This window comes from Rhinatrema bivittatum, chromosome 13 (genome assembly GCF_901001135.1).
Source record: "Rhinatrema bivittatum chromosome 13, aRhiBiv1.1, whole genome shotgun sequence".
NCBI lineage: Eukaryota > Metazoa > Chordata > Amphibia > Gymnophiona > Rhinatrematidae > Rhinatrema > Rhinatrema bivittatum.
The window spans coordinates 12,894,492-12,908,225 of NC_042627.1; the positions used below are offsets into that span (position 1 = coordinate 12,894,492).

Here is a 13,734-nt window from a genome sequence, read left to right on the forward strand (position 1 = left end):
GCCAGGGGCGGGAGTTATCTTCCGACGATGGGGCTGGCCTGGGACACACCTCTGCTGCTGGACTAGCGGTGGTGATGGCAGCATGACGCCCCAGCAGCCTGGAGCCCCAGGTGGGTGCCCATCTTGTAACTCCCATTACGATGGCCCTGATATTGGTAAATGACTAAATGGTAAGTGTTTCTGCTTAAATGTAGCTTTAAAAAATAACAATCATCGTATTTTGTTCCGCACTCTCTCTATATTGATGGAAATTTCACGAAACACAAAAGCACGTGTCCACAAAATAAGATTACCCTTGTGAAGTCTGTGTCACAGCAGCCAGAGCACTAGTAACAAGCAGGTGTGTGCATTAATTTTCAAACAAAATGAATAATGTGCTGAAACGCTCACAAAAAGAAACATTATTTTTTGTAGATTTCTTGTTTGCAAAAGTTAAATGAAAATAAAAACCTAACAGATGTCAAATTTCTCCCCCATCCTGCCCCCTTCTAGATAAGTGACCCCACAGGATCACGCAGGAATCACTGATATAGAAAGGAGTAGAAGTAATTCCCCGTCTCTCCTGCCCCAGCAGCTCCTGGTTCCAAAGTGGTCCTGGTCAGACCCGAGGCTGGCACCCTTTGGTCGTACGGCCGTATGATGCCGGCTTCAGGCTCTGGCTGTACTGAGCTGTGTCACCGATTGTATCTTAAATGATAATGATCACTGTGATATAACAGCATCAGGCTGCATATGCTGATGATTTATAAGTAATAAAATACCTTGCTACTTGCAGCAACAAATCATACATCTGATCTGTAGTTTCTGCAAAACGCCTAAGTCACGCTGTGTCCCCATCTCAAGGAGCCTGCCATGAAAAAAGAGAGACCCTGCATTCCCTGCCTACATCTCTCGGCTCTCTTCCTTCCCTGCAGAGTACAGGAGTGACTCCCAGGTGTGCCGCTGAACTCACTTCTCTAAGGGGGAGAGGAGACGAGAAGCAGACTCGTCTGCAGGGAAGAGGGAGGGAAGGAGAGGAGAAAAAGGGAAGGGAGATAGGAGGGTGTGGACAAATAAGGGAACAATGAAGTTATAACAGATGATCCAATGGCTTTATCATCATCTGGTTTTTTTTAATGTAATTTTTTTTTTTAATTATCTCTATTAAATTTTCAAAGACAAATTTACAAAGTATCCACTTTGAACAGGAAATATGGCAATATAATCCGGATAAGCAATTAACATAATAATAAAACAATACAAAACAGGAAAATTATTCTTTTCCATTATATAAAGCCCATTAGACCCCTAATGTAATTTCTTTCCTCTCTCTCGAGGACATGAGCTGTAGGGGTCAAGATAATAAACAGAGATGGTTCAATTTTTTTTTTTTTTGACTGTGTTGTTCGTGATCCACAATAGTAGGACTTAGTGACATCACGTGCGACTTTGTAAAATTGCAAAGAATGGCAGTAGAAAATCTCACAATCTAGAACCGGGCAGGATAACTTTCAAACAGCTATGTGCGTCCCCATATACATGTATATACGGATGCATGAAAACCTATTCCTATATTTTCTAACCTGCACATGTATGGTATGCACAGATTATACATTACTCGCAAATGTACCCTGCAACGTGCACACGAATGTAAAAAGACATGCAAATACATATTGCATTTATTCGGATGAGCTCCAATTTATCTAAGTAGCAGCAAAGTCAAATAGCCAGATAATTAAAGCTTTTTAGACTTATCCGGCTATCTGACTTAGAAAAGTAGTGTTTTAAGATTTAACCAGATAAGTTGCAACTTGCTGCTACATAGCCAGCTACATCAGAACATATCTGGATAAGGCCGGCTTTCAAGATTTTAGCTGGATAAATTGGAATTTATCTGGATAAGTAGCGCACAACTGCTATCCTTGCATATTTATACGTCTAACTTTAAAATTATACACCTGGCAATTTTTACCTGTATAATTTACACCATTTATAACACCCCTCCCTCCTCCCCCATAAGTTGGCTTTTATACGCGTAAGTCAGGAGATTTTCTAACATGTGCATGGCAATGAAATTCTCAGTTTTACCAATTAGTCTACCAATTCGCCCAATCCATCTGCAGGTCATCAAGACCTTCCTGGCTCTTTAGCCTGAACTCCCCGCCCCCACCTAGTCAGTATTTTACTTTTTTGACCTTTATGATCGCTCACGCCAGATATAGAGCAGGTGTAAATATATGCGAATAAGCTGCCATACAGTATTTAAATGTCTAAATTGCTTTTAAACTAGCAACTCACATAAAAGTTGCCCCAGCATGCAATGCCCCGGCCCTTCCCTTTCTTTTTTACACTCGCGTACTCTTACTTAGATGTGTATCTTGAGGATTATAAAATAGCACATGCGAGAATACCTGCTATTTACACATGCATGTGCTGATCTTTACGTACACAACTCTGAAAATTCACCTCTGAGGATGGAATTTAGTCATTCTGATGTGATAATTTTATGGATTGAAAAGCTGCGAGGGGAAATTGCAACTTAGAGCACTTTGTAATCATGTGCGATGTCAGAGCACCTCTTCTCTAATCCAAAACTCAGCCAATCGCTGGTATAGAAATATGAGTCAGGAGAACTCCATGGATTCCAGGTTTCGGGTTCAAGCTCTGCCACTTGTCACTTTATGTGATGGTCTAAAGCAGCACTATATGCAGGCGTAATTAGGAATCACATCAGGATAGGATAACTAAATAATTCCAGGATATTTTGTTCCAGCCCTGCTTTTCCAACTCACATTGTAACACGTTTTAAGGTCCGTAGTTCTTAGGAAGACTATAAATCCCAGAATGCTTTGTAAGCAATGTTGATAAAAACAACTTCCTTAAAACGTGCAAGTATGTCTGGGCCCTTCTGACCAGCCCTACTTTGAAGGCAATAGGAATATACTGGGGGTTTTTTTGTACCATCCGTTTTCTGGGTAACAGAATTTGAAACCAACTGGCAAATAGTGACGTGTGAAAATGTTCAGACCAAAAGCAAAAATGTGAAAGTCGCCTATTACAAATTATTTGAAAAATAAATCCCACTTTTTACATTCGTTTTTCATGCCTTCAGAAACGAATATGATCAATAACCCCATGTTTTCACATTATTTTTGCAAAACTTCACATTTGGCCCTTTTGTAAGACCTGCAGTAAGTTTTGCATACATGACAAACCAACCTTAAATCCTATGGTGAGAACTTTCAGCAAAAGTGAATTGAGAATTTCATTATTTTTTTTTTGCATGTCCTAAACCACTGGGGCTGTCCCCATCCTCTCTCTCTCTTCAAGGAAATATATGACTTTATGAAAGCATGAGCGTGGTGTTCCCGGCATGACAGAGAACTATTGCTCTCAGTTTCAAAAGTCACCAAGATTGAGAAATGATGTCCCCAGTTCAATTTCAGTGACTTTCTACAAACCATTTACTAATGGTATTGTCCAGGGTGGCCATGACATTTTCACCCAGTCTTGGCTTTCCAACACTCATTTCACTGCATTCTGATCCCAACCATTAAAGATAAAACTTCCGTAAGAAAGAAAGGTGATACGTTATTGATGAGGTACATATCTTTTAATGAATTAAATAAACAAACCACATCTTCAACATGATCTTAGGAAACCAAATTACAGGTGAAATTTACAGATCTGACATAAGAAAATGTTTAAACGACGCCAATACGCTAGCCACCAACAACAGGTTAAAAGAAATGTAATGTGAGAACCTCAATGGAAAGGGAATGCCGCCATTTTAAAATGGCAGGAAACCATTAACGATATTTACTATATACACTCTTATGTTTTCCATTTGAAAAAAAGACACCAAGAAAATAATCAAATATTGTTTTTGTTGGTTTCTGCCATTTTTGCATATGATTTAGTGTGTGCTGAAATGGTTTAGCATGCATGTTATAAAAAATAGCCCACATTGAAAAATAAAGCATGTGCTCAAAAATGAAATAACCAAAATAGATGGAAAAAGCTAAAAGAAACTAAATTGTTTTCCATACACAGCCCTACTAAATGGTGCGTATGTTCAGTCAGAGGACTGAAAATGAAATGGTTAGAATCTCAGAAGCCCTAAAAGTTGGAGTGTGCCTGGGATCACTACAGGGCCATTTTCTAGGATGTAGCATGTGAATACTACTTTAGAAAAATATTTCATCTACTGTAAGAAACAGTCCATGTAACTAGGCCATTTGATAAAGCTCTTTTATTAGTGGGAGGAGAAAGAAGAGGCGTATACTTATGATGGCTTCCAAAAAGGTTTATACAAATGGGCTGACTCCAAGCAGTGCTATTCCTCTAAAATGGATAGAGAAAAGCCCCCCAGGTGTCTTGCTGTGGATCTCACTAATGATTCAATGCTTTGAAATGGCTTGCCTACGTATATGGCCAGATATCGACAAAAGTACAAAATTATTTCTATTGGTATGGGTAGCCTTGGTGACTGGCTTCTAGAAGAGGTCAAAACACCCCCTTCAACTAGGTGGTGGGGGTTTTTTTCTGGAAATAGAGTGGAAAAATAGATGTTTGCCATCTATGAAAAATCAAGACATGTATACACTATAAAAATAACTTAGAACTCTGCCAAAACTAGATTTGAGTGGCCAAAGATTTATGAAGTGCAAATGATATGGGAGGAAAGAGGTTTTTGCTCATCATTTATTAACAACAGAGAAAAATGTTGACAAATGTTAACTTTACTTTAGCTGAAAAAACTGTGGCCACATTTGACGAGCATAGCAACATAGGAACCATATCGGATCGGATCCGATATGGTTATTTACTATGAAGGTCGGTATATAAAACTGTTAAATAAACATAGTAATGACGGCAGAAAATGACCAAAATGGTCCATCCAGTCTGCCCAGCAAGCTTCGCAAGGTAGTAACCACCGCTCAGTGCAGGTTACCCCCATGTTCCTCTTAAGGGTAGGGTATTAACTGCCGCTCCATGCAGGTTACACCCATGTTTCTCTTAAGGGTAGTAACTGCCGCTCCGTGCGGGTTAAGCTTTTTTATTTATTCCCATCTTCTATCCTTTTAGGGATCCATAGTGTTTATCCCATGCCCCTTTGAAATCCTTCACAGTTTTAGTCTTCACCACTTCCTCCGGAAGGGCATTCCAGGCATCCACCACCCTCTATGTGAAGAAATATTTCCTGACATTGCTTCTAAGTCTTCCTCCCTGGAGTTTCAAATCGTGATCCCTAGTTCTACTAAATTGTTTCCAATGGAAAAGGTTTGACGACGACCATGGATCATTAAAACCTTTCAAGTATCTGAAGATCTGTATCATATCACCCCTGCTCCTCCTCTTCTCCAGAGTATACATATTCAGGTTCTTCAACCTCTCCTCATATGTCATTCGATGGAGACCACCCACCATTCTGGTCACCCTTCTCTGGATCGCCTCCATCCTATCTCTGTCCCTTTTGAGATGCGGGCTCCAGAACTGAGCGCAGTACTCCAGGTGAGGCCTCACCAAGGACCTGTACAATGGGGATTATCACTTTCCTTTTCTAACTAGAAAGGGACTGTGGACTAGCAAAGGCATAGTCCACAGTTATGTAAAAAAATAAATTGTATTTTTTCCATAAACAAAATAAAAAAAACAAAACAAAACACAGGGTCTTGCAGGTAAAAGGATTAATGGGGTGCGATAAGGACTGCAGTCTACATTGCTCTCCATGATCAAAGATGCCACTCCTTACATCTGGCTCTAACTGGAAATCTTCCTCAGGCTCTGACCGGTGCACTGAAATAAGTTAAAACCTCTAACGAGTTATGGCTGAGAGCTTCCGGGGTGCCCGACTGTGTAGCAGTGGATCTGGATTATTCTGTCTCCTAAAAGAGACCTCACATTTACTAGTACTACCAGTTATTTATATGGCGACACGAGAGGTACACAGCACTGTACAGGAATGAGGAGCTTACAATCCATACAAGACATACAGGAAAAACAAATAACGGTTTTAAGGGTGAATTTTATAAAAGCCCTATGTGCGGCAAATCTTGGCGATACGCGCTCCGCGTGGATTTTGAGAGGCCCGTAGCCACGTGCCTACCTCCAGCACGCGCAGTGGAAAAGATTTTGCAAAAAGAGACAGGCTGGAGCAGCGCCACTCAGTGAGAGCTGCTCACAAGCGCGCGCGCCGGAATGAGACGACCGCGTAACTCGCTGCTGCCATGGACTGCGGGCAAGTAGTAAAATAAAGCCATTTATGGCAGACACTGGGGTTTTAGGGGTCGGGGCTGGTAGGGTAAGAGGGAGGCAGGTTAGGTGCGGGGTTTAGGAAGTCTGCTCCTTTACTGGGGCAAACTGGGTGGGAACTGGGAAATAGGTCCTAACGTGTCGCGGCGCACATCTACTAAAATAACCCCGCTTAAGCGTGCGAGACGGCATTCACGCGCACATGCACGCATCGATATAAAATCGTGCGCGCGGGTATGGATTTCATAACAACGCGCACCCATATGAGCACAAAAATTTAAAATCGGCGCCCACACGCGACTCTAAAAATCTACCTTTTAGGTTAAAGTCAACATGGTTAGGAGGGATTCAGTTCAGGAAAGGGACTCGTTATCTGGTAAAAACAGATCTTGGTCCTCTGAAAGTTTACAATAGAAAGACTGCAAATGGGGCGAGTGTGGAGTAGGCTGAATGGGACCCTTGGTCAGGCTCTTGATTTTCATATCCAAGGCAGTCACACGCTGCACCTAAACTCAGACTAAACCACCAATAAGCAGACACTTGGTGTCAAAGTAAAAAAAAAAAAAAAACCCACTAAATTATAGCATGAAACCAGCAATCCCCTGCAGCAGACACAGAGAGATGTTAACCGGGTGGATAAATGTAAAGCACAGTAACTCAGCTGAAAACACTCCAAGCCGAGTCTGAGAGAGCTCTGCTGCCTCCAGCCTATATCAGGACTCACATCAAAGGCTGAAATAATTAAAGAGTAAAATGCTCGCATACCCCCTGGGACCTTTATTTTGCACACTGAAAAAGATGTTAATTTTGTTTTGTTTGCTTGCATTTTATTTGATGTTTATTTTGGTTTGGTTTGTTTACTTGAAAAGAAATAAACCCACAGTGAAAAAATAAACACAGAAGGGGCCAGGGTCTAACCTCCCACCACCCCCCCCCCCCCCAACTCTCCCTGACCACCATGACCAAAATTAAAATTAAAAAAAAAAAAAGATTTCCTTCCCTTCCCACATTTCTCCACCCTACCCAGACCCCCATCTTACCCATCTGTGGGATGCAAGAAGTGAAAATGGGGCAGGAGCGATCCCAGTTGCTCTTGCTCTATCGCATCCCATTTTCAAAATGGCGCCATTTTGTTGCACAGCCATACAAGTGAATGGTGGCAGGGCCCAGTGGGGCAGGAGCGACTGGGGATCGTTTGGTCACCATGGAGGTGGGAGAGCAGACAGTGATTGCATTCCAAATTGAAAAGAAACACCCAATCAATTTTTTTTTTTGGGGGGGGGCGCATTTCTCTTCGTTTTATTTTGAAACGACAATGTAGAGAACGAGTGCACTTTCTTGACTTTTTCATGACATATCAAAATGACCCTATTGCACAGCACAGACAAGCTCTCTGCACCTAACAGACAGGCTGAATGACCAATAAGGAGACAGTTAGAACCAAAGTAAATACAAGTTTTGGGAGATGTTCAGGCAGCCCCATGGGATGAGAGGATGACTCGACAAATATCCCCCCATGCTATGGCAAGCAAAGGAGGAGATGTCATTGCCACAGAACATTCAGATCTGTGGACAAATCAGGAACTGAAATGAATATTTGTGAGCCACAGAAAGAGCCTTTTACCCTGGAATGACACAATAGAACAGGTGACCCGTGAAACAGCAAACTAAGCTATTCTAAAGGGCAAATCAGCAAGTAAACGCATAATCTGCCTTTTTAACCCGGAATAAGTTTGCTGAAATAAATGTATGCAGAAAGCAAGAGTATTAAAATAATCGAGACCAGCGTGGGGGAGAGGGGAGCTCCACAGCAGGCCCACTCTGTCTCCCAGGTGAAGACCCCCTTCTCCCCGGCTCATTTCACCAACCCCACCCCAGCCAGGGAAGCGGCAGGAGGAGGAGAGGGGTCCTCCCGTGTCACGTGGCAGCTTAGCCACCTCACATTTCGCACTGCTCTCCTCCTTCCTGACGCTTCTCTGGCTGCTGGCTTGGTGGGCAGGGGTAGATGATTCGGTAGCAGATTTACCACTTTCAGAGGCTAGTGGTGGTGCTTTTCCAGGGGGGGGGGGGGGGGGGTATGGACACTGCTTCCCTACTGAGTGTGCATGGGGGAGCACACCAGGACGGACTGTGGCACTGGGGAACCAGAAGCTGCTGCGCCCTCCCGGGCCTTCAGTTCTCAACACCTCCCCCTCCCCAGAACCAATTCAACTCTATCACTGGATCCAAAATGTCTAAAGGGGGAGGTGCTGGTGGATGAAGGCCCGGGAAGAGGATGTCAATTTTTACATACCGGCAGCTGGGGCAGGAGCAGCTAAGGATCGCTTCTGTCCCATTCAGACTTTTTAATCCTTTGGATAGGATAAGATGAACTGGGGGGGGGGAGGGTAGGGGGAGTCCCTATTTTAAAATGTAGGTTGCTAGAGGGAACTGGCCATTATTTTTGGAGGGAAAAGGGGGACTTGGGAGAGTGAGACTGAAAGAGTGAGACCGAGTGTGAGAAACTAAGACTGAGAAAGTGTTAGATAAGGAAGAGTCTGTGAGAGAGAGATAAAGAGCTTGTGAGAGCGAGACACGGTGCACGAAGCAGAGGGTGAGCTTGAGAGACAGACGAGAGATTTTCTAGTAAGCAACACAACAGAAACAATGAAAAATAAATGTTAAAAAAACAAAAACAAAAAAACACTGAAAAGTTGGAGTTAAATTTACCTCAGCAACATAATCCACGTTGAAGTGCTGAAAAAAGTGCGAAAAGCGGAATATAAATCTAAATAAATAAATATGGCCAAGGTAAATCTAAACCTCACTGGCAAATACTTGATTAATGAGTAATTAGCAGATTGGCAGGTTATTTTCCGTATTTTAATATAGGTGACTGTATTAAAAATGAATGTGACTGTGGTAGGGATAACTTAACAGTGCATTAGTGCATCCATCTTATGTACTGCTGGCAATGAAGAGCTCTTAATGCAGGTGCATTAGCTATCATGCAGGTCAGTGCACAGGCCCCTAATTACAATGGCTGCTCAGCAGAAAGGCCTCCTCATCCATGAAACGAGGTGTCATCCATTGGTGCAGGACAGAGCTGACTATCCCCCCACCATACCCGCCGAATACCGTGTTTTAGGAGCGAGAGAGAGAAAATGGCACAGGGTTAAATGTTTCTAGATGTTCTGCCATGGCCGTGGTTCAGGGATTTTGCAGAACAGAGGCCCAAGTGTTGGTGGGAAGGAGGATTCAGAAGCAGCAGCGGCTGGGCCGAGGTCAGAGGCTGTTCCTCCGGCCTATCATTGTGATAGCGTGACAGACCCTCCTGCCTTGGAGTAATCAGACTGCCTGGTACAGAGCTGCTGATGTCAGGATCTTTGATGAATGCTGACGCTGTACTTTTGGCTGATTAACCTTGGGTTTTGTTTTTTTGCTGAGTCTAGAAACTGAAGCCCGGAGCGATCAGTGTCCCGGATCCCAACGGCAGGTGCCTGGAACCAGGACCTCCAGCCACACTACGGTTTCTCCCATGTCGGGTCTTAAGCCACGGGAGAAACCGCAGCGTGACTACTCAGCAAAACACAAAACCCAAGGTTAATCAGCCAAAAGTACACCGTCAGCATTCATCAAAGATCCTGACATCAAGTATTTGTCAGAGAGATTTAGATTTATTCTACCCCTCCATATCATCAGATTTACAGATTCTGCAATTGAAAACATTTGATATGGTTGAGAGCTTGCAACACTGGGTTTGTTCTGCATTTTTACAAATTTTTATGCAAAATGTGTCTTTATCTGAAAAGCAAGACAGCAACGTTTCATGAATAAAAACCAAGCCCCTGCTTTTGCTGATAACACCAACTGACTTTATCAGATGAGGAGCGCAGAGGGTACAAGAAGCTTCGGCACATGATATTCAGGCTCCCTTATCACAATCTGAATTGGGCTCTCCTCCTCATGGTTCAGCAGGTCCTCCTCCTTCCTCTCCCCACCACTGTAGAAACCCCTTGCTTCTTTTCCAAAACACACTGCTAAAGGTTAGCTGGACAGACACCAGTCCTTTTTTCTTTAAAGCTTTATATATAATATGCTTATAATCTATGATTACATTGAAAAGGAAATGGAATTAAAAAGGAATGTGAGAAAATATTTTTTTTTTGGCTGAGAAGGTGCAGACACTTGGAACAGATTCCACTGGGGGTTTTAGGGGCCAAAACAGTGGCAGAAATGACAGATTTTCAGCAGGATCGGGGCAACTAATTAAAGACAGTACAAGGACTAGGGGGCGCTCCATGAAGTTAGCAAGTCGCACATTTAAAACAAATCAGAGAAAATTATTCTACATCTTTAACGTTTCTGTGTTTCTAGATGTAGGAGGATTTCATATGTTAAAAATCACTTCTCTTCTGCCTGGGGGACACCACAGCTACCCCTGCATAAGCAGGGCTCTTGGTTACAGAAATATAAAACCAGACTCCCTTCTAACCCTCGTCACATACTTTCGGAAATTCCTTTTGTACAATTATATTAAATATTCATGCCTCAGTTTGATTATTTCTTTTTGAAAAATGTCTGAGTATGACCTCAAGCAGCCCCCGCAGTTCACTGCTCTTTCTGCTCCATTATGGTATTAAAAAAACCTCCCTCATAGCTCTCTCAAAGCACTATCGCTGTGAGGAAGGCGTGCTATTAGAAGCCCATTGCTTCCACTGACAAGCCATTCACTTCTTTTGGCATTGCTAGCCCAGGGGCTCAGCAGCTGTGCTGTGTGGAGTACACCTGAGGTTCTGCTCCCTGAACTGGAGGCAGCTGTCCCAGCACCTCAGGTCATCACTCGACAGTAACACCTTCTGGCCGCATTTAGGGCACGCGTGGACCGGTTTCCAGAGGGAGCTGCAGTCTCTGCCCCCCTGGGCCAAGGACCATCACCGCCTGATCTGGATTAGGTGTGGGGGGGTGGGGGAGGGAGAAGGGGGAAGGGGTGGCGGGAATAGAACAGGCAGCTGCGAATGAAGCCTCGTGGCTCTGTAGCCCAACACAGGCCAGTTCCTATTGAGCTGGAAAACCCAAAGAAGCAGGTCAAAAACTAAAGTCTCTGAATTATGAGCATTGATCACCGGCGCCACTGTTCAGAAGCTTCCGTGTGCCAATTCGACTTGGACTGCGAGAAAATCGCAAAACTGCCCCTCATTAGCGGTGAGAGGGTGGAGAGCCAATTATTAGATCGAGGTCACAATAACCTCTGTTTTTTCCTTATACCGTTATGTGTAACCTTTCTTTGTTCTTTTTTGACCGTTCTATGTAACAAATTGTTCTATTGTGAACCGGGGTGAATGCTTATTGCTAAACCTTGGTATATAAAAAACCTCAAATAAATAAATAAACCTCTCCCCCACGTCACACCTCTGCTTTTCACGGGGCTTGTAAGCCCTCCAACCCCTGATAGCTTAACCAATTATTTGCAGATTGTGTTGCTGCATATAAGAATTGTATTGAGGCTTGCGTCAAATCCCCTTTCTCATGTACAGCACGGTCTACATCGGTGGTGTTTTGTTGATATTAACAAGATATTCATTGGCTCTCAGAGGGCAAAAAAATAAAAGGCGCAAACATTGAGGGCCTGATTTTCAAAGTGACTTGCGCACATAATACCCTGGCTCTACGCACGGCAGTGGCGCTGGTCCGACGCCCCATTCTGCGCCTCCCACTTCAGGAGAAGGCGTTGCAGAGGCAGAGTAGGGGGGCAGGTAAAGCATTCGCGCAGATTCTCTCTTTTAGTCTGAAAATGCGCACGCAAATCTGCACGCGGAAAGCTGTACCTGCTTGGGAGCCGGCGCGACTTCCTGCGCACGGACCGGGCTAGCGTGTGGATTCTCAAGGCGGGCTTCAAAAGCGCTTGGGATAAAAAACACAGAGCATCCCTTAGTGGCTAAAGCTTGGAAATGAAGAGATGAGGGGGGTAACCTGCACGGCGCGGCAGTCACTACACTAAAGAGAAGAAAAGGAATTGAATTAAAAGGATAAATAAACAAAGCTTGCTGGGCAGAACGGATGGAGCTCGTGGGTCTTTTCTACCATCATTTTCAAGGTTACTAGGAAAAGCTCCCCAAAGCAATCCTTATGACCTGTCCTAGCTGGAAGCCGGGTCCAGGGTGAAGCGCATCCAAGCACAGAGAGAGAGGAGAATCCCTCTGCCCGGGTCAAATCCATTCTGCACTTCCTCTCAAAGCTCTCCGGTCCATGCACAGCTGACACTTGCAGCAATATTATTTGATAAGAAGTGCCCAGTAGGGTTCTTTTTTTTTTTATTATTATAAAGTCCTGCTTATTTTGTGGAAAATGATACGTGATAGGAGTAGTGCACCTTTATATATATTACAATACACTTAACAAAAGCCTGATTTATAGAACATTTTCCCTATAGGACAAATCAGAAGAAAATCGGGTTCTTTGCCTCTGGGTGAAGTCCCTGCTTTTTCATGTCAGACAGTTTAATTTATATAAACCCCGAATGCAACCGAATAAGAAAACACGCAATACCCTCTGGGATGAGCGCTACCGCTAATTCAGCCAGGATCCCAGGAAAGTGCCAAGTTTGCCAGTTTTTTTTTTAAAAGCCAGGTCTGCCGAGCCAAACCGTCCTAACATTTTTCCTCACCCGCAGGGACGGAACGGTCCCCCCGCGCTCCCGTTCCTTCCGCGCGGTTTCAGCATGCCGCGCTGCGGTAGGATCGCGCACACATAAGCTTGGCTTCAGTCCGGTGCAAGTCCCCCCCGGGTGAAGGCGCAGGGCTGCCAGGCAGCGCGCATCTTTTACTTACCGCCCAGAGAGGCGACGATCCGGGGCTTCAGGCTCCGGCGCGCATCCGCCAGGAGAGGCAGGGAGCAGAGCCAGAAGGCAGCCGGGAGGAGGAGGAGGAGGACTTCCGTTAGCTGAGGCATTGCGCGCAGTGATGTCAAAGGCGCTGGCCGTGCGAGTGGTGCTGCAGGCGCAGCGCTCAGCCAGACTCATTGCGAGGGGGGGAGGGGCTTATGCGAGGCAGCATCAGGAAGTCACTCCTCCACCTGCCAACGCTGAAGAATCGCACTCCCCTCTCCTAAAACTCAGCATCCCCAAAACAAGAGGCTCCAATGGCTTGAAGCAATGGGGCTGAAAAGCAGGGAAAGCGGTCCAACCTTGGGACCGATGGAATAAGACCCGCGGCAAAAACAGGCGCTTGGTCTGTGCCCGGGTTTTGATCACCGCGCGCAAAGCTGCACTTCCGCGGGATGTAAAAAAAAAATTAAAAAAAATTATGCAAATTATTTGCGCGCAGAAATCCACGCACGTACGGAAAAATCCGCGTACCTATGCGTGGTACAGGGCCTATATAATAAGCGGCCGCATCCACACTCAAAACCCACACAGAAAAGTGAGTGAGCGAGCGAGCGAACGGGTCTCCCTATTAAGTGAAAGTATGATTCTGGAAAGTATTTTTAATACTTCAATTAACTGTGCTGCAGAAAACAGGG

At 44.4% G+C, this 13,734-nt stretch overlaps 1 protein-coding gene across 1 annotated transcript in view; it reads right to left on the reverse strand.

Annotated features, from left to right (window-relative positions):
• Window positions 1-13,227, reverse strand: part of SEMA7A (semaphorin 7A (John Milton Hagen blood group)) — a 70,418-nt gene extending 57,191 nt beyond the window's left edge. The window contains exon 1 of the mRNA XM_029575328.1: window positions 13,044-13,227. Within this exon, the coding sequence (XP_029431188.1) occupies window positions 13,044-13,164 (121 nt within the window). The 5' untranslated portion in view covers window positions 13,165-13,227. The remainder of the gene's footprint in view (window positions 1-13,043) is intronic.
• Between the last annotated feature and the right edge of the window lie 507 nt (window positions 13,228-13,734).